The 25267-nt window shown below is 37.0% G+C and overlaps 1 protein-coding gene and 1 long non-coding RNA gene across 3 annotated transcripts; one reads left to right on the top strand and one right to left on the bottom strand.

Annotated features, from left to right (window-relative positions):
• Nucleotides 1–252: 252 nt before the first annotated feature.
• Nucleotides 253–22902, bottom strand: LOC127634832 (villin-1-like). 2 transcript variants are annotated; one of them, XM_052114528.1, is made up of 20 exons: nt 22804–22902; nt 20048–20156; nt 19839–19913; nt 17961–18154; nt 17758–17866; nt 14117–14227; nt 13796–14001; nt 13522–13600; nt 13313–13411; nt 12642–12795; nt 12137–12237; nt 11907–12044; nt 11554–11712; nt 4230–4409; nt 3770–3915; nt 3524–3668; nt 3167–3355; nt 2125–2184; nt 1743–1940; nt 253–1292 (listed from the first exon to the last, which is right to left on the bottom strand). In XM_052114528.1, the coding sequence occupies exons 2-20, from the start codon at nt 20114–20116 to the stop codon at nt 1179–1181; spliced, it is 2526 nt and encodes an 841-aa protein (XP_051970488.1). In that variant the 5' UTR covers nt 20117–20156; nt 22804–22902; the 3' UTR covers nt 253–1178. The 2 variants fall into 2 exon arrangements, with proteins under 2 accessions (XP_051970488.1, XP_051970489.1); XM_052114529.1 differs by having other exon boundaries at nt 20048–20152; nt 22804–22896.
• LOC127634834 (uncharacterized) lies at nt 6958–11278 on the top strand. Its single transcript, XR_007969413.1, has 3 exons — nt 6958–8136; nt 8292–8866; nt 8958–11278. It is a non-coding gene; the product is annotated as an uncharacterized LOC127634834 (long non-coding RNA).
• Nucleotides 22903–25267: the final 2365 nt, after the last annotated feature.

Genomic DNA, 25267 nt, shown 5'->3' on the forward strand with positions numbered 1-25267 from the left:
TAATGAGCCTTAGAGGACAGTTGTTACACTGGTTATTGCTGGCTAATTAAAATTAAGCAATAATAACCTTGCATAATAATCTTATGCCTCTTGTATTAAGTCCTGTTCTTACACTGTAATAATAAAAAAGGATTAGCTTTAAGCTTTGAAATCTAAAAAATAATGTGTCAAACTGTTTTGTTTATTAAAACTGAATACAACATTTCAGAACAGAATTTAAAAACATTTTATTTTATTAAAATACAAAACAGGAGTATGATATGTTTGGGGGGGGGCTGGGTGACAGAAAGGGTTTTTAAATTTTAAAGCAAAGGAAAATTATGGATTCTATTTTAATAGAAAACATACTTAATAGGAATATTTCATTAGGAATATTTAAGATTCTGCACGATTTCCAGGTCACTGATCCAATAAGCAAATATGTGATGTTAGCTTCTTTATGTCAGATTTTCTAATCTTCATTGATGCAAGATACTCTTTTCATGAAGTTCATGCCAGCTTAAGCGCATGTGTCATAAAAGCAAAAAGGGGGACATACTAAAATACTAAGAAATTCTGTAATTCATGTTAATTTTTCAATGCAACATTTCACACAAATGGTTATGCTGGTAATAAAAGTTGAAAGAAAATGATTAAATTATAAAAATTGAAAAGAGGAATTTTCACGAGTGGTCTCAAACTTTTTCTCCCCACTGTATATCTTGTAATAAGAAGATATTTACAAAGCATTTCTATTTGGGTATACATTAGGCCCACACAACCCGTAGAGTACAATAATCAGGTTTGAAGATCAGTGTAGTAAAACCACTGGACCATTATATATTAGGTGGACTGAACTACTATGTACTTAACCATTTGATACATGTACTTATTATGTACATACATGTTGTCGCATCGTAATTACATTTAAAGTACTTGCATTTAATTAGATTTTGTAGTTACACTGTTAACTTCACCCCTAAGCCAACCCTTACCCCAAAACCTAATTTTAACCCCTAATCCTAACCCTAACCCTATCCTTACTCCTAAACCTACCCGTACCGCAACCTCAGTAGCAGCAAATGTGGGAATTCTGCGGATCAACATGTAGTTACACAGTAAATGCATAGTCTTGTATGTGTTGAATGTTAGTACATAATAGTTAAGGCCACCTAATATAAAGTGTGACCAAACTGTTCTCAAAATAGCCCTGCCTTCTTTTTTAGGTCGCTCTGACGCCACTTAGGAAGTCGCAGGAAATCGGTCCGGGTGCAGCCGAGGAGATTCTCAAATTCAATGTCATTCAAAACATCCTGAAATAAAAGACAGTGAAGGAAGAAAATAATTTATGTAGACACAACCCATATGATACTCTTTCATTCTACCATCTGTTTCTTCAATTCTTCAAATAACAGGATTTCAAGTCATGTCTTCTCGCTTACTCTAGTAAACTGTTAAACTAACCTAATAGCCTAATAAAACACTGCAAAAAATATATTTATCAATCAATATCTAGCCTTGGCAAAAATATTCAGCAATAATAATTCCTTAAAAGAAGACAAATTGTGTAAGATAACAAGACTCATTTACAGAGAATATATCTTGAATATCAAAATAAGTGCAAATCTATCTCAATTTAGTGGAGCATAAATCTTACAGATAACAAAAAAACTATCTGCTAATAATAAGACTTATTTTCTTACACAATTTTGATTCTCAAGGAGGTATATAGATGGTTTAGATTACTGTTACTCAGTATCAACCTCTCGTTTGTTGGGATCCTCTCCGGAAGGCAACTGACTAGGTGTTTTATTTGGCTGCTCAGAACTCGGGTGGTTTATATGTGCGCTGGAGGAGGGTGTCTGCTGATTTTGGGACTTCATATTTCCTGGGCCTCCAGGAGCACTGTAGCTCCCCATTCCTCCTCCTGTCTTCTTATTCAGGTCTGTGATGTTAAGATTCTACAGGGAATGAGATTGCCATCATGTGTAGTTCTGCTGATGTTCTCATGTAGGCATGTTGATAATATCAATGTCTGATCAAGTAATTAGCACTGATTCATTCATTTGATTAAATAAGATTGATAAAATGCATCTGTTAATGTCAGAGAAACAAGCATGTAATCAGTATAAGAAAAGCGTTTACCAATGTGATTTGTGAAACATCACCCATGCTGCTTTTCATCTCCTCATATGAAAGGCCTCCCTGTAACGTAGAGTTTAAAAAAGGTTGAACTAATCTGAAAAATCACATGTCTGTTGAGTGTCGCTCTTTGTACATTAATTCATGCAGTGACGGATTTAGGCATGGCAGTCGCCCAGGGCGGCACAAGGCGGCGGAATGATCCAAAAACACTTTAAACTCAGTAGAGCCCATTGAAGAGACTGAAAGTCTACCACTCACAGCCTCGTTGTCATTCGTATTAAAAATCACAGAAGGCGATAGTGTTAATAAGGTCTATTACTGCGTTAAAGGGATAGTTTATCCCAAAATTCTGTCAGCATTTACTCACCCTCATGTTGTTACAAACTTTCTTCCTTCCATGGAACACAAAATGAGATGTTTTGGATGAAAGATAGCCTCAGTCACCAATTATTTCATTACAAAGAAAAGAAAAGAAAAAAAGTGAATGGTGACTGAGGCTGTCATTCATCCTAACTCCTCCTTTGGTGTTTGCCAGTAAAATAAATCAAATAAAAAAACAAGGTTATTTGGGTAAATATTAATAATAAAATTAAAAATGAATTAATATTTGGCTGAACGGTCCCTTTAAGGATTAGCAAGATTTTCAAGTAGGTATAGCTGCAGGATGGATATCTCCAAATGGGAGCCTCTAAATAGCTATTTCTCTGTTGTTAAAGCACATTTTTTCCTAGGTGACATCAGTTGAAAAGTAGTTGCAGAAGTGTAGCAAGTAATTACATTTTGATGAAAGCTTTCAAACACACTCATTTTATTTATTTGGAATAACGTTTAGTGATAAATCGTTCACAGTAGGACCAGGAACATGCATTAAGAAAGTAAATGTGGTAAATTCTGATTTCATGTTGAGGTAGTATTGTTAGTGAAATGTCAAATGATTATGCGATTAGAACTTCTCAAACACAGATTTTGTTAGTGGGTTAGTGTTGAATTTACGTATTTGACCACTGCCTCCTAGTGGGCACTTCCAACTCCTTCAACTCACACTCCACTTATGAGGATCCCAAGCATTGAACCAGCCAGTGAATGTGGGTGGCTCATAGCCCTGTTTAACAGAGATGATCGGTGTCCCAAGGTCCCGTCCTGCTGGGTGGGTTTTAAGATAGTCCACTACACAGCTGTTTGCCTCCTGAGTCTCGTACTGGTTGGCTGTGTTGCCAATCCATAGGAAAATCTGAGGAAAGGCATTTATTAGATCGACATTTCGGTTAGAATTGTTGTTTGGTATTATTTTAAATAGCTTTTTGGTATTATTAAAACTTTGCATAACCCAGAAAAAATGCCACCATTTCTCCACGGCCACATGCAAAAGATGCAGACAGCATGGCCTTACACAACCCACCTCCCCCCAGGTGTCTAGCAACATGACGTCATCCTCATCCAGATCGTCCTGTGTGAATTCAGCCACTTCTGTCATGAGGAAACGGCCCGTCTGATTGGAGCATTCAAACAGACGGGGAACATGAAGTGGGTCGTCTTTCTCCAGTCTGGTGAAGGTGAAGAGGAAGTCGGTGGAAATGATCAAAAGATCAGTTGCATTATGGAGTTAAAGTATGAGGAGATAGTTATGCCATCTCTGTGACTGTACCTCTTGTCACTGGCGTATGGAGCTTTCCCTCCTAAAGCCACCCAGAAGTGAGCAGGTTCCTGCCCTTCCATCACAATCTGCTTGTCCTGTTCAGAGAGCAAATCGGCTACGGCTTTGCCCATCTCCCTCTCATCTCCATTGCAACCCTGTGAGAAACACATAAATACACATGGGGAGGGGGGTGGGGGTGGCAATAAGCAGGAAGACAATTATACCTATTACATTTTAAGGACCTACTGAGCTAAGATATTTTTCCTTTTTTCTTTAAATGTGAAATTTCAAAAAATAAATGTCTGCTGGGAAAACTTCACCATAGTAAAACCACAGTGACAATTAGCCCCAGTCTTACCTACTGTAGACTATATACAAAGACTCTGATTTCACAATTTATTTTTTTATTTATTGTTTTACACAGTTTACTGTTTACCCTGCAATCACCTTAACCTTTGGAAAGACTTGCCTTGCCATACCACAGGTAGAAATTCTGATCAGTATTGAGCAGAAAGACATCATTGGTGTTTAAAGAGGAGGCTCGGGCAGGCACCTCTGTTGCCTTGGTGTTCATCTCATTTGCCCCTCTGACCTGGAAGAGTCTGGCACCAGTGTTAGGGTTAACCACACCTGGTCTCCCTGTGCCACCCTGAGAAAGCATCAACATAATGTCAGTCTGACAAGAGTGCAGTGAAATAAGAAGAAAAGCTATTCTATTTGTGAAACAACTACATGGTGTTAATGCATTGATGATGAAGATTATAAAATGTTTTTCAAATATGAATATGTACAAAAATATGTACTTTTAACAAAAGTGGAATCATGACATCTATTTAAATGCATATTAACAATACTACTGTGATTCCTAAGCTTTATGTATTTATGTTGGATAATTGTATTCATTTTTTCCTTAAAAGAAGGTCAATTTTATGTAATTATGTTCATATATTTATATAAAATTACATAATTATCTTTATATTATAACAGTTTATTAAATATTATGTTATACATTACATATTTAATATTTATATAATAAATATATAATTGTATTTTATATTTACAGTTTTTCTCAATCGATTTTACAGATTTCTCTAAACTCAGGTCACTGCTCTCAACAATTAACCGCCATCTGAACACTTTGTAATTGTGTATTTTTCTTGATTTTCCTCATTTTCTTGAAACACTACATGCAAATTTCTCTCAAATTCATGCTTTTAAAACAGTTAACACATGTTAGGTTGTCAAATGCCTTCATATTGATATCTGCTTTGTTAGTGATGCACACAGCAAAGAAAATGCAATTTACACATTTTTCACACAACTGTCATGACTTTGCTATCTATAAAAGGGGTTAAATATGATAATTCAGAGCAAACAAATAATGAGGACGAGAAGAAGAAGAAGAGGAAGAGGAAGAACAACATGAAGAAGCGGAGCAAAATGAGAAGAGGTAGAGTGGGTAAATTAAGAGAAAATAGGAGGAAGAAGAGATGAGAAAAGGGGAAGGTTTTTTCAACTCTTTTAAGGGAGAGCACTGCATTGAAAGACCAAAGATGCTGTAATGATGTGAGCAGAGAGAAAGAGGACAGCAGGGTGGAAGAGTAAAGAAGACACAGAAGAGGCACAAAGGATCTGATAGTTCCTCTAATTTATCACATTATGAATCACAATCTCTCTGAGACACACAAAGTGTTCGGCCTAATGTGAGCAGATCTACAGTGACTTCAATCTCAACAAAAAAGTAGAGGGAGAAATGCCATTCCTCTGAAGTCAATCAATGTCCACAATTACTGTTCCATCTGTGCTTATAGTGCTGCCATAGGTGCATACAATTTAGCAAGACTGCTATTTTATATTTTGTTTGTTGTTTTTTGTTTGTTTGGGGGTTTTTTTCTGTAAACTTTCTCATCCTTCCAGAGGAAGAGCAGGAACAACTAGACATTTACTGAAAACAGATGGAAAAAGACCTTTATTGTTGATTTTTTTTTCTATAAATGTGTTATTTCAATCATAGAGTTGTGTGTCTATAGCTGAAAATGTTATGAATTCAATAGAGAACACATCTATAGTTTTGATGTTAGTATTTAGTTTTAATAAATGCATTATCAGGAAAGAAAATACTGCTTCATTACGCAGTGAAATCAAATTTCTGTTTCATCTGCTGTGTGAATTTTTTTGAGAACAATAGATTATGGTTTGGAGATATTTATAAAAATTGACTGAGAAAAACTGTCTATAATTAATATAGATTTTATTTTATTTTAAATATATTAAAAGGCTCAAATATCTAATTTAATGCTAAGTTATTTTTAGCATTACCTCTTTTAAAAAGGTCAATCATTACATTTTGTGATATAATTATGTAAAAAAAAAATATTTTTAAATATTATTACCGTTTATTAAATATTATATGATAAATTATATATAGAATATTTCTATAATATAAATATTATCATATTTTTATGTTAATATAATTAATTATAGATTTTATTGTAATATTTATTTATTTTTAAATATTAAAAAGGCTCGGATATCTAATTTAATGCTAAGTTATTATTAGCATTACCTCATTTTTAAAAGTTGGTGTAACATCTGAGGTTGTTACCCATAGATTTGCACCTTTTAGAGTGGAAAAAAGAGAATAGTATTGATAGGAGTCAGGTTAGTAGATACATAGAGGAGAAGTATTCTATGTTTGTTAAGATATATACAGATGCATCAAAAACAGAAGAAAATAGAGTAGGAGCTGCGTTCATTATACCAGAAGTGAATGTTATGTTAAATAAGAGAGTAAATGATAAAATGTCAGTGTATACAGGAGAAATGCTGGCCATTCTCTTAGCCCTTGAGTGGGTTGAAAATAGTAGGTCAAGGGAAGTGTTAATAGGGTCAGATTCAAGTAGTGCGTTAACCAGTATTAAGAACATGAAATCAGAAGTAAGACAGGATATTTTGTTGGAAATAGCCCAAGCTGTTTATAGAATTAATAGAGTAGGAGTAGTAGTAAAATTCATCTGGATTCCAGCCCATATAGGAGTAGAACGAAATGAAATGGCAGACAAATATGCCAATAATGCAACAAAAAAAACAGAGATAGATATGGTAATAAGTTATAGTAAGGCAGAAGTTAAAAGCATAATCAAAGAAGAAATGAGAAAGAAGTGGCAAGTGGAGTGGGATATAGAAACAAAAGCAAGAATGTACTACAGTATCCAGAAGAGGGTAGGAGGTATGAGAGAAAATAGTAGGAATAAAAGGGAAGAGGACATTATTTCAAGAATGAGATTTGGGCATACTGGATTGAATAGTACGCTTAAATTAATAGGGAAGCATGAAACTGGGATGTGTGAGGTCTGTAATATTAACGAAACAGTAGAACATGTAATTATTAATTGTCATAAGTATAAGGAGGAAAGGATGAGCCTGAAAGACTGGTTTAGAAAAGAAAAAATTAGATTTGAAATGAAGGAACTATTACAAATGAATTCAGGGCATGTAGGGTATATAGAGCGATATTTGTGTTTTTGAGTAATACAGGGCTTAGTAGAAGGATATGAGTTTAGTTTCCTTAGAAAAATTTTTTTATTTATTAATAATGAAAATGTATGAATATTAATAATGTTATTAGATATTTATGAAGTTATTTATTGGTTTTATTATGGATGTATGTAGGTATTTATATATTTATTTCAAGGGTAGTGAGGAAAGGCTATTGTGATCCACACTCCATATCAGAAGGTGGCGGTAATGCACACTTAAAAGTTGTTTGCCAACCGCCATTAAAAGAAAGAAGAAGAAGAAGAAGAAGAGGTTGTTACCCATCCTACCAACCACCAGAGAGATCCCTCTCCCAAATACTGATCTTCACCCATTTCTTCACTGCTCATTTCCTGTTTACCATGTGTGTGTGTGTATAGCCATGCAGTTCCATTGTTCTGTGCAAAGTATTGTCAGTTTACCCTGCCTTACAGAGCGTTTTTTCCACTGCCATTGTTTCTTGATTCATGTTATGACCATTGCCTGTTTTTCTGGCTTTACTACTTTTTGGATAACCCTTTGTTTTGTTTGCCTGTTTGTACTGTCTATTTGGTTTATTGGATTTATCTGCCTGCTTTATGACTAGGTCTCTCTGCCTGCTGTTTTCGATTGTTTGCTTGTGTCTCTTTTAACAAACTTCCTGCACATAGATCCTAACACCATCTTCATGGCCAGTTTGTTACTGAATACTTCGCCTCACATGGATCCAGCGGAAGTCTCACAGCTCAAGACTGCATTTCTACACCAGTGCAAGGTTTTTAAGGGTTTTCAAGACCAGCCGAACAACCTACCAGCTGCCAAGTTTGACTCACTGCATTCACTCACTGCCAGCTAAACCGGTAAGCTTTGCTCTTCCGGACAAGTTTGATGGTTCCACTGAGAAATGCCAGGGTTTTTTACAACAGTATGAAGTCTATTTCTCTAATCAACCTGAATAATTTAATCAAGACGCCAAGAAATGTACCTTTTATGATGTCTCTGCCTGCCATTAAAGCACTCGACTGGGCTGCCACTCTTTGGGACAAAGATCCTCATATCCATCAATACCTCGTTTGAGTACTTTGTTCAACAGATCTTAGAGTAGTCTTAGAGTATCCAGCGGGTGGTCAAGATATCTCTGTTCAGCTGCTTCATTTATGCCTGGGCCATCGATCTGCAGCAGACTATGCAATTCTGTTCAGGACGCTAGTGGCGCTAAGTGGGTGGAATGATATTGCTCTGAAAACTGTTTTCTGTGAGGGGCTTCACCAAGAACTCAAGACGGATCTGACATGCAAAGGACAGTTCTACTCTGTCAGAATTTATTACCATGGCTATCAAGATGGACAACCTGCTTCGTAATGCTCCACAGCCACAGTTTCACTCTGCTTCTATGTCTACAGTCTCAGTACAGGCTCAGGCATCCACTGAATCACTCGAACTTATGCAAGTTGTTAACACCCGTATTTCTATGGAGGAAACGTTGTTAATTTGACATAATGAAAGACTTGCTATTACTATGGTGAACCAGGTCATCTCAATGCTGCATGCCCACACAAGAAATCCAGTTCCCCAGAATCAAGGCTGAAAGTGAGTACCACAAAATTTGTATCATCTGCCCTTCACAGTTTTTTGTTGCCTGTAGAGATCTCCATTAGTGATCATATAAAATATTTTACAGCTCTAGTGGATTCTGGGGCTGCTGTGAATCTCAGAAATCAAGAGATCGTACAAGAATTCAATATATCCACCATTCAATGCATTCCAACGATTAATATCACCACAGTTGACAACGCTCCCATTGGTACTGGAATAACCCAACAAACTGTTCCCATAACCATCAAGATTGGACCATTTCACATGGAGAAAATTTCACTATGTCATAAACTCACCCAATCATGCTCTTATCCTGGGTCATCCTTGGCTGGCCATCCATAACCCTTCTATATCCTGGAACCAGGGAAACCTCACACAATGGTCAAGTTTCTGTCATGAATGTTGTCTCCATGTTGCTGTCTCCATGACTTGTCTTACCACCAGCATAGAAAATCCTGAATTCCACACAGTAAATCTGATTCCAGAGGAGTTTTTAGTAAAGTCAAAGCTACTCCACTTCCTCCTCACCATCTATGGGACTACGTCATTGAACTTCTGCCTAATACAGCTCCACCAAGATGGAAACTTACATCGAGGAAGCCCTTGCCTCCGGTTAAACGTCCCTCCACCTCTCAAGCAGCTGCAGGTGTTTTCTTTGTGGAGAAAAAAGGATGGAGGTCTACGGCCATGTATCGACTATTGAGGCCTGAACTATTATCACCTTGATAAACATTACCCAATGCCACTTATCCCCTCAGCCCTTGAACAACTCTGTGAGCTTGATCTACGAAGTGCTTATAACCTCATCAGAATCAGAGAAGGATGAATATCTGTTCATGTCATATGGACTTGCTGACGCCCCCTCTGTTTTCCAGTCTTTTGTCACTGAGATTTTCAGAGACCTACTGAATCAGTGTGTGGTGGCTTACATTGATGACATCCTCACCTACTCTCAAAACAAAGAACAATCCAGCATGTCAGGACAGTCCAATCATGTCTCCAGGATCACCAGATATTTGTCAAGGCAGAGAAATGTGAGTTTCATGTCTCCCATACCATGTTACTAGGTTACAATATCAGCCACCAAAGTGTAGAAACGGATGTCTCTAAAAATCACAGCAGTTACCGAATGGACTCGACCTTCCACAATCAAAGAATTACAGCTATTTCTGGGCTTTGCCAATTTCTACTGCCACTTCATAAGGAACTACAGTGTCATTGCAGCACCACTCACATCATTGCTCAAGGGAAAACCCAACAAGTTGCCATGGAACGATGCCGCAAACCATGCCTTCGTCTCCCTCAAGTCAAGCTTCACAACCGCTCCTATACTGAAACACCCTGACCCCAATATTCCTTTCGTCGAAGTAGACACTTCAGATTGTGGGATTGGAGAGGTCCTGTCACAACGTCACGGTACCCAAGGCAAGCTTTACCTTTGTGCATTCTTCTCCAGAAATTTAAATTCAGCTGAATGAAACTATAATGTGTGGCACAAGGAATTACTTTCCAGGAAGGCAGCACTCGAAGAGTGGCCTCACTGGTTAGAAGAAGCAGTCCACCCGTTCCAAGTTATCAATTTTACAGTCAATTACCACCCTGGCAGCAAGAATAGCAAAGCAGATGCACTTTCACGCAGGCATGATCAACCCCACCTCCAACCTCATCCTGGATCCATTCTGCCACCATCTGTCATAATTGCACAGATCCTCATTTGGGACATCATAAAAGAAATACAAGCACAACAGCATGAACCGTCACCAACTAACTGCCCCCCAACCAAGCACTTTGTATCACAAGCTCTATGTCTGAGAACTATCCAATGGGTCAAATCCAAAATCGACACTCGGACCATTAACTTGGACCTTTCTCCTCTAATCTCAGAGCTAGTTAATATATCCTCCTCAAAACAACTGCTCCCCAAAATATATAGAATAATATAAAAATCAGGAAACACATTAAGCTTACCAAATGCTAAATGGGAATCCATTGCTCCTGATGCCTATTTCTGGGCAAAATCTGCACAAATATCTACTTCATGACAAAAAATGCCAACCTGCAACTTATACAGTTTTAAGTACTTCATAGATTTCACCTGACTGAACAGAAATTGTTTAAAATGGGATTTACCTCAGAAACCTGCTCACATTGCACTCAAAATAACCCAGACACCCATGTTCACGCCATTTGGCATTGCACCCCAATTAAACCTTTTTGGGAAATCTTCACTTCTTTACAGTTGGTCATTAAAATGATCTTTATATAATTGTACAAAATTATGTATTTTTAAAAAACATTATTACAATGTATTAAATATTATATATGTTTTTATATTAATAAAATTTAGATTTTATTTTTATATTAAATGTAAAAAACATTAAAAAGGCTCATATCTCGATTTAAAGAGGCCAAAATTAAGTCAAATTTTGTCATTTACTTTACAAACACCAAGTGGTTCGGGAGGAAACTTCATGAAATGAAATAAAAATGTATATAATATTGATATAAATTATATATATATATATTTTTTTGGGAAAGATTAGAACATTACTTGAAATGAAGCGGGTAGTTCAAGTAAATGATCTTGGTCATAGGGATCAGCAGAGAAAGGTTGGAAACCCCTGCCTTAAGGGATGTATTCTTGTTGTACTTTGAGAGAATAAGAATGAAGAGAACATCACCTCATAGATAATGAGTCTGCCCTTAAACATGGCCAGGAAGTGTCTGGGCTCCTTTCCCATGACCACTCTGACCTGTGTGGGGGCTCCATTGTATTTGTTATCCAAATTCACCGCCTGATATGCGCATGCCGTCACCTCATCCTGTGTGGCATGACGACCCTGGAGAACAAATGCATGTCATATGATCCCCAATATGTAAATTCAGATTATAAAACTGCACTCTATTTATGAAAACCATTGTACACGCACAATATACTGATATATCTGTTATCTTGTTTTGTCCACCTTTTATAACATTTATATTATTGCATACAGTATATTGTGCTGTAGGTAGAGTATTTTATGCTCCTCACCTGCCACATGTACAGGATGTACTGAGGTTTGTTGGCTCTGGTGTAGGTGTACAGCACTAGGTAACAGTCTCCTCCATAGAAATGTCCATATGTTTTTGGGTTCACCTCATTCAGTTCAAGATTCTCAATCCGCCAAATCTTAACAGAGAACAGTGGAGATGTTGTGTTGTGGAAACATTCCAGACTGCTGAGTTCACAGACTTCTTGGTATAATTGTTATAGCATCATACCTGAACTTCCCCTGAGCCATCGTCCACCATTCGCTCCTGAGCAGCCAGCTTAGGCTGAGCGTGAAGCTCCATGACATCAAACTTCACTTGATCCACTTTAGCTGCAGAATACAGGTGTGTATACAATTACCACACTGAAATAACTGTACATAGCACATGCAAATAACATAATGATACCTCTAACACTAATGCATAACGGCAAACATTTTTCCAGGGTTCACTCAATTTTGGACAAATTCCTTTCCATTACATTTCCAGTCGTTTGTTATTACTGGATAAGGGTTTAAATAAACATTTTGTTTCAGGCTGATTCAATACTAATTAATACTTCAGATCGATTTGTTAGCCACTTTGACAACTTTTGAAAAGAATCAACTAAAAATAAAGGATTTTGAGTCATTACTTTGGCTTGCAAGGAAGCTAAACTGAAATAAAAATTTTTCCTATGACTATGGGAACCCTGACACTCTCACACAGGAGGAGTTATGCTGAATGAGTTTATCACCTATCTTGCCCACTGTGTGGGTCTTTCCAAAGCCTTGAGCTTGACCAGCTTCTTTCCAGGACTTGAAGAGATGTTTAAACATGGCCGACTCCCCTCCCTCACTCATAACCTCCACCTTAGTGTTGGGCGGGTAGTTCTTTGCTTTTATAAAGCCCTGAGGGAAAAATATTTGTGGGAAACAATTATGACATGATGAGCCAAGTAGGTATAGCAGCAGCCCTGAGATATCCAAATGGGGTGGAATCTCCAAAAGAGTGCAGGATAACGCCAAAAGGGGGCAGCACTTGCACACACTGTTAGGGTTAGGTAAAGGGATAGGTTGCACACGTGTCAAATCATGTGCAATTTGCTTAAAAGAATAAGAAATTCAAATCTGCTGTGAAATTGCCAAAGCAATTGAGAAAAACTGTAAAAAATGTAACTTTTAAAACACTAACACAAACAAAATTTTTCTTTGTTTTTTATAAAGATGCCAATCATATAACACTACCACTAAGATTTATTATTATTTATTTATTTATTTTTTTTCATTTTTAAAATGTATATATTTTTATTATTTATAGTGATGTATGGATTGTTTTTACAATTAAATATATCCGCCCAAAAAGGGAAGTTATGTCAAATGTATCTAAATTTTGTTGCCAAAGATATCAAAGCGAACACAAACTTACAACTGCCCGACTAAGAGCTGACCGTCTTTCTTCATTTGATGCTTCTTTACCCTTCCAGACCATCAATGAACTGCCACCCTGATCTAAAATAAAGCAGTCCTAATAAAAAACACACATATCAAAACATAAACAACACTCAGTTATGACCACTATATCATATTACACTGTACATGATGATATTGTGGGTACACAGATATAGTATGTGGTACCGAGGATTGCAGCAAATCCTGCGTCAGTGGACTGGCAGCCACTTCCTGCACTACCAGCTGACCAGTGGCATCAGACACACTATGGAAATGTTAATGTTAATGAAGTATATTTACAGTAATCATATATTGGCTTTGGGATATTGATAAAAGAAGAACAGTCAAAGATGGATGGATGGACCGACAGATAGATAGATAGATAGATAGATAGATAGATAGATAGATAGATAGATAGATAGATAGATAGATAGATAGATATATTGAAAGATTCTTGTACTGGTACAACTTGACGTTAGAGGTCTGGTTCTGGTCTGGTTTGCTGTCAGGGATTGCCTCTTTCAGGTGGCCACTCCTCTGACCCAAAACAGATACCATAACGTTCATTAGCTCAGGAGAGGCTTCCTCCTGCCCTCCCTCAATCACACCAATCTGAGCTCGGCCACCACGCTCTCTGTCCCTGATATCCTGAGCCAACAGAACAGCCTATACAAGAGAGTTGAGACGAACCCAATACATGAATTTGCCGTATTGAAGTCAAAATAGATCGTACTCTATTCAGTATTTGTCCATTTGACCACTCAAACAAAATTTCATTTACCTTCATTTTTTCTTGTCTGTTGCTTTGAGGACCATTCCATTGTATTATTGCTTTTCCCATGTCCAGCAAGAATATGTCCCCCAGATTAAAACTGCTCCAGGACACCTCCACCTACAGAAAGAGAAACACTTCAGTTTACCCAGAATTAACTCAGTGTTTTGTGTAATTAAAAGTGTTTTGAATGTTTTGTGGGGTATATCAAAAGACAAACAGTCTCAAACACTGATAAGGTTTCATTTGTTAACATTAGTTAATGCATTAGTTAACATGAACTAACACTTATTTACAGCATTTATTATCCTTGGTTTATGTTAATTAATACATACAGTATACTAACAAATTTCTCAACATTAAAAAGGTGTTTAAGTTAACATTATTAAAACATTAGCTAACATGAACTCACAATGAAAAATACACTTTTACAGCATTTATTAATCTTGGTTTATGTTAATGTATAGATAATGTGAACTAACAAGGAACAGCAGTGTTTATTAATGTCAATTTGTATATATATATATAAATGTGAAAACCGTTTGATTATTTTCAATGAATGCATTTCTAATGTTTGTTGTCTCTTAATTAATGATAAATAATTATAATTAAGAATTGATTATGCATATTTGTGAACATTATTGTAAAGTGGAAACTATTTAAACATCAATTAATGTGTTACTGATGTTTGTTTGACTCTTAATTAATGATAAATAATTATAATGAAGAATTTATTATGTATATTTATGAACCTTATTGAAAAGTGGAAACTATTTAAACATCACTTAATACGTTACAGGGCAGTGGTTGTTCAGCGGTTAAGGCTCTGCGTTACTGATCGAAAGGTCGGGGGTTCAAGCCCTTGAGCAAGGCCCTTTCATGGCTGACCCTGCACTCTGACCTAAGCTAAGCTGGGATATGCGAAAACAAATGCATTTCATTGGCTCTGTACCTGTACTCTGCACAATGACAATAAAGTAGAATCTTGAATCTACTGATGTTTGTTGACTTGTAATTAATTATAAATAATTATAATTAAGAATTTATTATGCATATTTATGAACCTTATTGAAAAGTGGAAACTATTTGAACATCAATTAATGCATTATTGATGTTTGTTGTCTCTTAATTAATTACAAATTATTCTAATGAAGAATTTATTATGAATATTTGTGAACCTTATTGTTGTAACGCTGGGAAGAAGTCAAGAGAGCTGGACCTAGGTGCAGATAAGGATTTTAATGAAAATAAACAAATACAAATAACTGGTAGACACAGGAACAAATAAAACATCCACGATGGGGAAACAAGAACAGGAGCAAACATCTACAAAGGGCATTGGTTAAACACGGGAGGTCAAACACATGACACAACTGACAACGAATGATCAAACAACAGGGCTTAAATACACAAAGGATAATGACTAAATGAAACACAGGTGAGGACAATGAAGGACAGCTGGCAGAGATGAGAGCAGGGAATTATGGGAAGTGTAGTCCGGCAACAGATGACAGGGAAACACATGCCAGACAACAGTGAATCGTGACAATTGTGGAAAGTGGAAAGTATTTTAACATCAATTAATGTGTTACTAATGTTTGTTGAATGTTAATTAATTATAAAAAAATTATAAGGATGTGGGAACTATTTAAACATCAATTAATGCTTTACTAATGTTTGTTGACTTTTAATTAACAATACATAATCACAATAAAGTGTTTACTGTGCATATTTGTGAACCTTGTAGTAAGTGTAACATTTCAGCATTATCTAATGTCTTACTAATGTTGTAGGCTCTTTACTAACATTATTTAACAATATAATTATATATATATATATATATATATATATATATATATATATATATATATATATATATATATATATATTTTTTTTTTTTTACATTATCCCCTTTTCTCCCAATTTGGAATGCCCAAGTCCCACTACTTAGTAGGTCCTTGTAGTGGTGCGGTTACTCGCCTCAATCTGGGTGGTGGAGGACAAGTCTCAGTTGCCTCTGCTTTTGTGCATTTTACCATGTGGCTCGTTGTACATGACACCACAGAGACTCACAGCATGTGGAGGCTCATGCAACTCTCCATGATCCACAAACAACTTAATAGCCAGAACCCCTAATCGTGACCACAAAGGGGTTACCCCATGCGACTCAACCCTCCCTAGCATCTGGGCCAATTTGGTTGCTTAAGAGACCTGGCTGGAGTCACTCGGCATGCCCTGAACTCCAAGGGTGGTAGTCAGTGCCAATACTGGCTGAGCTACACAGGCCACATAAAAATTATTTTAGGTATTGACAGACCTTACTGCAAAGCAATTCACACTTTCCAAACATTTGCAGGATGTTTATTAGCTTTACATAGCAAAAGTAACACATTCATTAAAATATCGAATCACTATCAAATCAACAGTGAATACCACATATATAGTTCTGCACTGTGCAGATGAAAAGTATGCTAATTAAAAAAAAATCTGTGGCAACATACACAAGAATGGGAAAAAGAATGTCAAATAAGTTTTCCACGGGAGAAATCCCCTCACGTCCTTAATTTGCAACATTATCGCTTCCTCCACGTTGGGTCCCTTGGTAATCCGCGTTCCGGATTCCAGAAGCGATCCTCCAATCAGGGAAGTCAATGCTGAACGGGAGTTTCCACGAGTCTCCCGTTTCCGTGGTAACACTTTTTGGCATTGTGGGTAATGTAGTTGTTCACCATGGATTCGACAGCTTATAGTATATATAATATAATAACGTATATTATTAACATTAAACAAGACACATAAATACGGTAAAGTGTTAATTTTACGCGTTATTTGACGTTAACTAATGCATTGAGTAATGTTAACTTAAACACCTTTTTAATGTTAAGAAATGTATTATTAGGCATATATGCTTTTGTTTCAATCAATAAATCAATCAATAAATCAATCAATTAATTAATTAATTAACACTGTAAAGAGGCACTGTTCATTGTTAGGAATACATTAACTACATATCTATAAATTAACATAAGATTAATAAATGCTGTAAAAGGGTGTTGTTCATTGTTGTTCGTTGTTAGTTAACGTTATCTAATACATTAAGTAGTTTTAACAGATACATGTTTTTTTATGTTAAGAAATGTGTTAGTATACAGTGGTGGCCAAAAATATTGGCACCCTTGGTAAATATGAGCCAAGTTTCTGCCCTCCAAAAATATGTCAGCAAACCAGAACATGCTAAATAACTGACAGACTGAAGGCATTTCTAATTGGCTAGAAAAAGGCAAAAAGAAGAAGAAGAAGAAGAAAAGGCTAGGCTGCCCCCTTGACTCTTGTTTATTGTTTTCAGAGCTGCACATAGGGCTGCTACAGAGACAAGTTTGATTTCGCAGGTCACCCATTTCAGTAATTTCTGTCAGGTAGTAATGACATTTTATGCATGGTATTAAAAAAATTCTTACAACACCATTAAGGTGTGATAACTTTGTTATCATCAGATTCACAGCAAATTTACAAAGGTGCTTCTTGAATTTTAATTAGGTAACATTTATACTCCAATGTTACAGTTATTTAATATTCATGAGCTGAGCCTTCGCCATAGTAGAAATATAATTTTTACTTTGTGATTCATGGTGTCTGATACAGCAGTTTACCTCACTGGCGGTCACATGTTTTGTCCCTTTAACGTGGAGCAGGCGCAGAATGTTATAGATGTTGGTGTCCACATGCGTAAATCCTGATCCCACACCACCTTTTTTAAAACTACAAAAATAAAAATATACAAATTTGTGGACATTAGTCAAACCATGATGGAGGTGGAATTACTTGGCAAGACAAAATAATTTTTTTAACTCACATGATGCCATTCTTGAAGTAGCTTTTGAATTTAGGTGATTCGCTTCCCTGGACCTCACGGTACTGAACTGGACTGCCACCTAGATATTCATCCAGCTGAGTCACATAGATGGCAGCTGCTCCTTGCTCATCCTGAGAGGAACTGTTGCCTATCCAGTAGTGGATGTCTGTGGATTTTGTGGCACTGCTGCTCACCTGAATGTCACAAGGACCCATAAAACATGCATAAGTACAGATGCATATATGTGCTGGAGAAGACACTGAGATCAAAGAAAACACTTAAAAAGAGACACCTAGAGATTAGTATGAGAAAAGTGGGGAGTTGATCTCACGTTTGAAAGCTTGTAGTTATTGTATGCCTTTTTATAAGCATTATTTAAAGATTTTTTGTTTATAGTTTATACAGAGTTTATACGGAGCCCCTGAAGTGACCTGTGCAAAAAAAAAAAAACATCACAGAGACTTTCACGTGCGCACGTGAAAGTCTATATTTTTTTATGCTAAAAATACTTTCTCCAACCCCAGCTTAATATTTGGAGACAACTGTAAGTTTTTATTGAAAAGTGTTAAGACTGGCTCTGTGGTGCTTTCAAAAATGGCAGTTTCAGCCATGAAACTTCTTGGATTTTAATGGCAACTTACTGCGAAGGGCCATTACCACCACCCACTGTACATGATATATGTAGCAATCTATATTCCTTAGAGAGAGAGAACAGCCATTAAACTCGATGTGGCAAAGGCTTATAGGTTCTTTGAACTTTCTATCTGTTAGCCAATTGGCTCGCTCACATGTGACATGTTTGGTTATTCGGGTAAACAATCAACTTTTGTCTCTCTATTTCTCTAACATTTAAATTGCTCAGTTTGCAAGTAAGACGGTTTGCCTGCAGCGCACTGTGTGATTTATTTCTCCAAAATGCTGCTTGCTCATGTGGTTGCTGGGGCTTTTCTTCCCTCAGCTTGCATGGTAAGGTCTGCTTTTGACACATAGAAGTGCCTTTTACAAGGTAAGTCTTGGCTAGTTCAAACCTGGCTGGTACAAATTGCTATTTTAGGTAATTATATTAAATCCACACATAGCTCATCTGAGTCTCTAGTTAAATAAGCTCTGGGCTTTCCTGGTCGAGGTAATTATTATGAGTTAGGTCACTAGCCATAGAAGCCATTTGGCCAAACAGGCATAAGCACACATACAAATTTAGTTAATTAGCGTATTTGGCCAGTGGTCAAGGCACACCTAGCTAGCATTCACTTGGTGCACATAGCTCTTTGAAGCAGCAGCAGTACACAAGTCTTGGCGATAGATCTGCTTGGTTGAGGGCTTGTGTTCAGTGTTTCTGTTATGCATGTTTTGTGCAGCTTCCCTGTCATTCAGCATGTCATACATGCTGGATGCAGCACATCTTGTTGTTTTGCCTAATTGTGCAGCAGCAGCAGTAGCATGTCCTCATGCTTAACTCAGTATGTCTGTATTTTCTTGCAGCAGCAAGTCTCCGTGCTTGCTCAGGTGTAACAGCATCAGCAGCGTAGCAGATTTAATCTGCAAGACCAATATCCTATCGCACGATCCCCCAGCAAGATGCTGCCCTGGGTGGCTGCCCATGTCGCCCAGGCCTAAATCCGCCCCTGTCTATCAATATGTCATACCCACATTAACAAGCTTACCCTTTCTGAAAGTAGTTATGACTGAACTACCTGATATTCCAACCAAAAGAAGTGAAAAGGGTAGTGTTCAAGGAAAACTGTTAGAAAACAGTGATCATTTTTGTAATTCCATTTTGGTGATGCTAGTGGTACAGAAATTGTACCTTTACATTTACCTTTACAAATTACCTGAAGTGTTTCTATTGAAATTTGGATTGTGTAACGGACTACTTACATAAAGAATGATGTAGCAGTCACCCTCAAAGAAATTCCCAAATGCTTGCTCTGGGATAGGGGCCATTTGCATTTTCTAAAAAACAGAATACAGAGTAGTACATAAAATCAGGAATAACCTAGAATTGGCATGTAAAGTAATTTTAAATTTGACATATCATGGACCTCACAACAAGGGCACAATGGAGGAAATAGACTGTGGTCTCTTACATTGATGGTCCATATCTGCAGGCCAGGCTTTCGCTGAATTGTTTTAAAGACATCTGGATTTGCAGTCATTCTGCTAGACTCTGAGAAGAAATCTTAATGTTGAAACTATCTGAATGAAAACAGAAATCCACAATGTAATGCACCACAATTCACAATAAAACTATGAACAAGGTAAATTTGGTCACTTTTTAACATTGTAAGAGCCCTATCATCGCTATGCGATGTCAAACAGAAAAAGTCAGTGGGCATGGCCAGGAAGTTTTGATATTTTCACACAAGTATACGCTAAATCCAGGTGCAATTGGATTGTGGGCAAGCGCTAATAGGCTGGGTCAAGTGCAATTAAATTTTTTCTTCTCTGGTTATGGCACCATCTACGTCCTATTATAAATTTGATTTCCTGTCAAACAAATCCAATATAAATGAAGACAGCCCATTCATAAGAAATTGCTAGTGTAAATGGGCTGCATGCAATGCATCCCCTAATATTTAAGTCACCTGCACTGCTCCCAACTGCGATGAATGTGTTGTACTGTATATTCTCTATCGGGCTCTCTGTGACTATTGGCTCTCATCCTACTCAACCACGTCTCGCAAATTGCACTTAGTACACTCACAAAAATTGTGTAAAAGATGTAGCCAAGCACACAGTTTTTTCACACACCAAGTTTACATTACCGTTCACTATTCATAATCAGCCTTGAGATACTAACATGGCAGCCCCCATGTGGGGACCCTCTCCAGGTAGAATAAAACAGCTTTTATGAGGTTACAGCTATGACTAACTGGAGTCTTCATCTCATGTGAGCGCTTCTGATTTTATACATGTTTCAAAATTGCAATTAATTTATTAAGGAGTATACGTTGCACCAAATACTTTTATGTTTATGTTGCACCAACCTCTTGGACTTATTCTGACACCTATGTGAGGTGTGGATGCACATAAAAGAAAACCATTTGGTCACTTAAACATATTGACAGATCTTTGCCAAGGTTAAATATTTGGGATGATCTTTTCAATAAAAATTAGATTTTTCAAAGCAGATCATCACTTCATCACTCATTACAAAGATTGGTTACAAACAGATGATTTTTGGAAAGGATGATGAGAGGATATGGAGACTGCTTTCTCCAGAGAATCTGTACTACTAATGAACAGTGCCACCCAGCACTATGGCAACACATTAATTTGAACATTGAAAAAGGGCCTCACAATCTGATCAATAAACACAAAAGCTTCTTAGTAACACAGAAATTGGTCTAAAAAAAATGATGTATATATTAAAATAGAGCAGGTTACTATACACAGCTTAAATGATGTGGTCATATAATAGCAAATGCAAACTGTAAAATATGAGAAAAACAACATGCAAATGAATGGTGCACTGTAAATGAAAATTACAATACTACTTTACATCCCAATGTAAAAAAAAAAAAAAAGATATGCTTATCTTTCATAATCACAGTGCAGCTGTTGCTTAGAAACTGGGGTGCAAGAATATTGACAGAAATATTTTGTTGAGGGTGGAGTATGCAAAGAAGCATGAGAATAACAGAACAATTCCAGGATGTAGAGGACACCACCCCAAATTTAAATATTTCCAGTGTAGGAATTCAGCACTATGGCAGATCAGATACAATCATTCAAGTTCACCCAAAACAAACCAAAATATTGATATTATAAGAAACGTTGCACTGTATACAAACAAAGAATCGATGTGTCATTATAAAATACCACTACAGTTTATTTTACCACATCAGGCCAAGTATTTTCCAAATGCTTGTTATCCAAATGTATTATACATCCCTGTGAATGTCAGTTTATGATGTAGCAAAGGTGTCAATGTTCTGTGTTTAATCCTGCCAGAGGGAACATTTGCAACCTATTTTAAAGGAACATTTGTAATAAACTGATCAGAAACTATTAGAAAATGGTAATCTTAAACACATGTTCAAGACTCAAAAAAACCAAACTGTATTCTGATCATAGAACAGCACTGTCTTAACAATACTCTTTAACAGTAAACAGCAATATTCAATATTCTCATTACATAAAATTAAACGATCAAATGACATATTGTTTCTGATGCGTTGATTACGCTAATCATTTAAGCAGAAGCACAAAGCATAATGTTTTTCTTTTAAAAATAAAAATAATAATAATATATATATATATATATATATATATATATATATATATATATATATATATATATATATATATATATACACACAAATATATAAATTGTGTAGTTGTTGTCCTGAACTGGTTTTACTGACAATTACCTGTCTGATGACAACGTTTTTCAAACAATAGTCAGCACAGGCTTTTTCATAAACATAATGACACTGCTCAGTTTCATATTGTATATCCTTGTGTGAGTTTAACCATAGAGTGCTTTCGATCCATTTTAAAAAATGTCTAAGTCTCCTCTCTACATGAGACAATAGTAAGCTATAATGGTGAGGACATTTTGGCAATCCTCCCATCAACAAGCCTAAAGCAAATAGGCCTATATTTGCATTGCAAATAAAATGTACACTACAAGATCAAACTTCAGGTCTAAAACTGTGAAAAAACATCGCTTAGTTTAAAAGCTAAGCTGTAAGAATACAAAAAAATTGTTTAAATAATAACTGTGATTATAATGTGTGTCAAGGAATGTTTATTTACAATCAAATGTGAAATGAAAAATAATATTATGCACCATAATTTCCTTAACTCAGTCTTCTAGAATTAAATTGTTTTCTCTTACCTTGATGCCTCAGGCAGCTGTATGTTCACTGTAATAATGTAATAACGAGTTATGATGAATCTCTATTTGTGGCTTCCTCTCCTCCTGTGTGTTAATACAATGTGTGTTGATCAGGGATGGGCTAGTATATGTCCAGCCCTACAGGTGAGAACACACCTTAATACTCACACAAGACTTTATATGGACAAAACCTGGAGCTCCCCCTTATCTCTGACATACCAAACCATATATAAACAAACCTTTAGAAATAACTACTAGAAATAAGTCAAATCATACTAATGAAGGCTAAAAATATAATTGGCCCCAAAAATTATTTGGACACTTTAGCCACACTTACTCGTGTTTGAATGTCTTTGCATTAACAACATATCAACCCAAGTGGCATTTATTTTAATGGAATATACTGTAGCACAAACACATTTATCAAGGACCACAGTTCACAGTTCATGCCTTACTCTGTGTAACACTTCTCCCTAGCGGCCACCAGAGGTCGAAAGATGACTGAAGACTTTTAGTTTGAATATTAGTTTCGGTTGTGTCTCAGTTCACTGTGTTCCCCTTGATTGATCCCAGCTGTGTCTTGTTAACCTTGTTAGTTCTTGAGTATATATTGCCCTCCTGTTTTCTCTGTCTTTGTCAATTGTTTTCCTTTCATGGATGTAATGGTTTGTATTCTGAGTTCTGAGTTCTGAGTTCTGAGTTCTGAGTTCTGAGTTCTGAGTTCTGAGTTCTGAGTTCTGAGTTCTGAGTTCTGAGTTCTGAGTTCTGAGTTCTGAGTTCTGAGTTCTGAGTTCTGAGTTCTGAGTTCTGAGTTCAGAGCCTGCACATAGATCCTCCTTCTCTCGCCTCATTCCTGCAAACATTTCTGAACAACTGACCAATACTATGAATTTAGTGGCTTTTCAACTGTTTGATCTCAAACAAGGAGACGGGACCGTTGAACTCAAGGACTGAGTTCTCAATGGACTCAATGAGAAAGGACTCAATGAGCCAGTGAAATCATGTCTGCCAGGAGGCAGATTTGATCTTCCTTTGGTTGAGTTCATGGACTATGCCTAGATTCTCACATTCTCCCCTTACACTGTGGGTTATGGCAGTAATCCCATGCCACTGCCAGCGCCCACGCCTGCCACGGTCAGCGAGCCAGCGCCTGAAGCCTCATTCGTCCCAGGGCCAGCGCACGCGGGCCTGGAGGCCATTCCCATGGCAGTTCTCACGGCCAGGAGGAGGAGGGCTTCTAATCACCAGCCGTTCACCAACCGCTGCCAGTGCTCCCGGCAGCCTTCGACGAGACAGTCCCACCTCAGGTGACTTTTGAGCCTGTTCAGTCCCCCGTGACCATTGACAGACTAATCTGTTGCTAAATCCAGTGGTCAGCACCTGTCAGTTTGTTCAGTGTCCAGCGGCCACCCACTTCCATCGTCCAGTTGGCTGATCTCTGTCCAGATTCTCTGCCTCCTGCAGCTCTGCCCCTGAGTCTCCACCTCCCTGGCTGCCAAACCTCATCCACTAGCTCCACACTGGTCTATGCTTGATCTCCACTAGCTCCACCATGAATATTTTTTTTGTTATGTCTTTATGGAGCATCAGGAGCCGCTCCTTAGATTGGGGGGGGGCTCTGCGACACTTCGGACATTCTCCCAAGTGGCCACCAGAGGTCACAAAAGAATTAAGACTTCCAGTTTTTATATTGGTTTTAGCTGTGTGTGTGTCCGTCCCTCCCTCCTGTTCTCTTTGTCAGATGTATTCCTTTCGTGGATGTAATGGTTGAGTTTTAAGTTCTTTTGAGTTCTTTATTAAAAACCTGCACATAGATCCTCATTTCTGCAAATGTTACAGTCTGCTTGGACACAAGTGTTGACTGCATACATGATACATCACCTTGAGACCAGTTGGTAAACAGTTTTTATAAGAAAACTGAAGTTAGTTTAATAAAGTTTTAGCATAATTCATTTGCAGATACCAATTGGTTTGATATGCAATGATATTCATAAATTTTAAGTGCAAATTACAGTAAGTGTCAATTTTCATTTTTGGGTGAACTATTTGGGGTGGCTGTGGCTCAGTTGGTAGAGCGGGTCGGCTGCCAATCGCAGGGTGTGACACCCTCTGCCAAAATCTGGTTGTTTTGAGTCTGCTAGTGTGTGTCGCCAGCTTAACCTGTTTGGCCAATAACTGACTCAAAAGATTTTTTGGGCATCACTATTTCTGAGTCTAAACAGTTGACAGAAATGACACATGTCATGATTGGTTGAATATTCTCAGGAAAATGTTTCTATGGTGATTTGCAGTGCTCATGAAAGCTTTCTAACTTTGAAAGGAAATACTGCAGTGTAAAATGTTTTATCCAAATCACCAACAGAAGTCATTTCAATGGTTAGATCAAGTAGAGGCGACAGCTCACCAAAAAATAATTACGTAATCATGAATTAAAACTAAACCAATTTTACTTAAGATAATAATT

The sequence above is a fragment of the Xyrauchen texanus genome, chromosome 42, assembly GCF_025860055.1.
Source record: "Xyrauchen texanus isolate HMW12.3.18 chromosome 42, RBS_HiC_50CHRs, whole genome shotgun sequence".
NCBI classification, from domain to species: domain Eukaryota; kingdom Metazoa; phylum Chordata; class Actinopteri; order Cypriniformes; family Catostomidae; genus Xyrauchen; species Xyrauchen texanus.

Excerpts from the sequence above, each read along its gene's own strand:
- LOC127634832 (XM_052114528.1), bottom strand. The coding sequence starts at position 20,116 with ATGACTGCAAATCCAGATGTCTTTAAAACAATTCAGCGAAAGCCTGGC. Across the intron at positions 17,867-17,960 it reads TACTTCAAGAATGGCATCAT|TTTTAAAAAAGGTGGTGTGG; the intron begins GTGAGTTAAAAA and ends TTATTTTTGTAG. Across the intron at positions 12,045-12,136 it reads ATGGCTCAGGGGAAGTTCAG|ATTTGGCGGATTGAGAATCT; the intron begins GTATGATGCTAT and ends TTCTCTGTTAAG.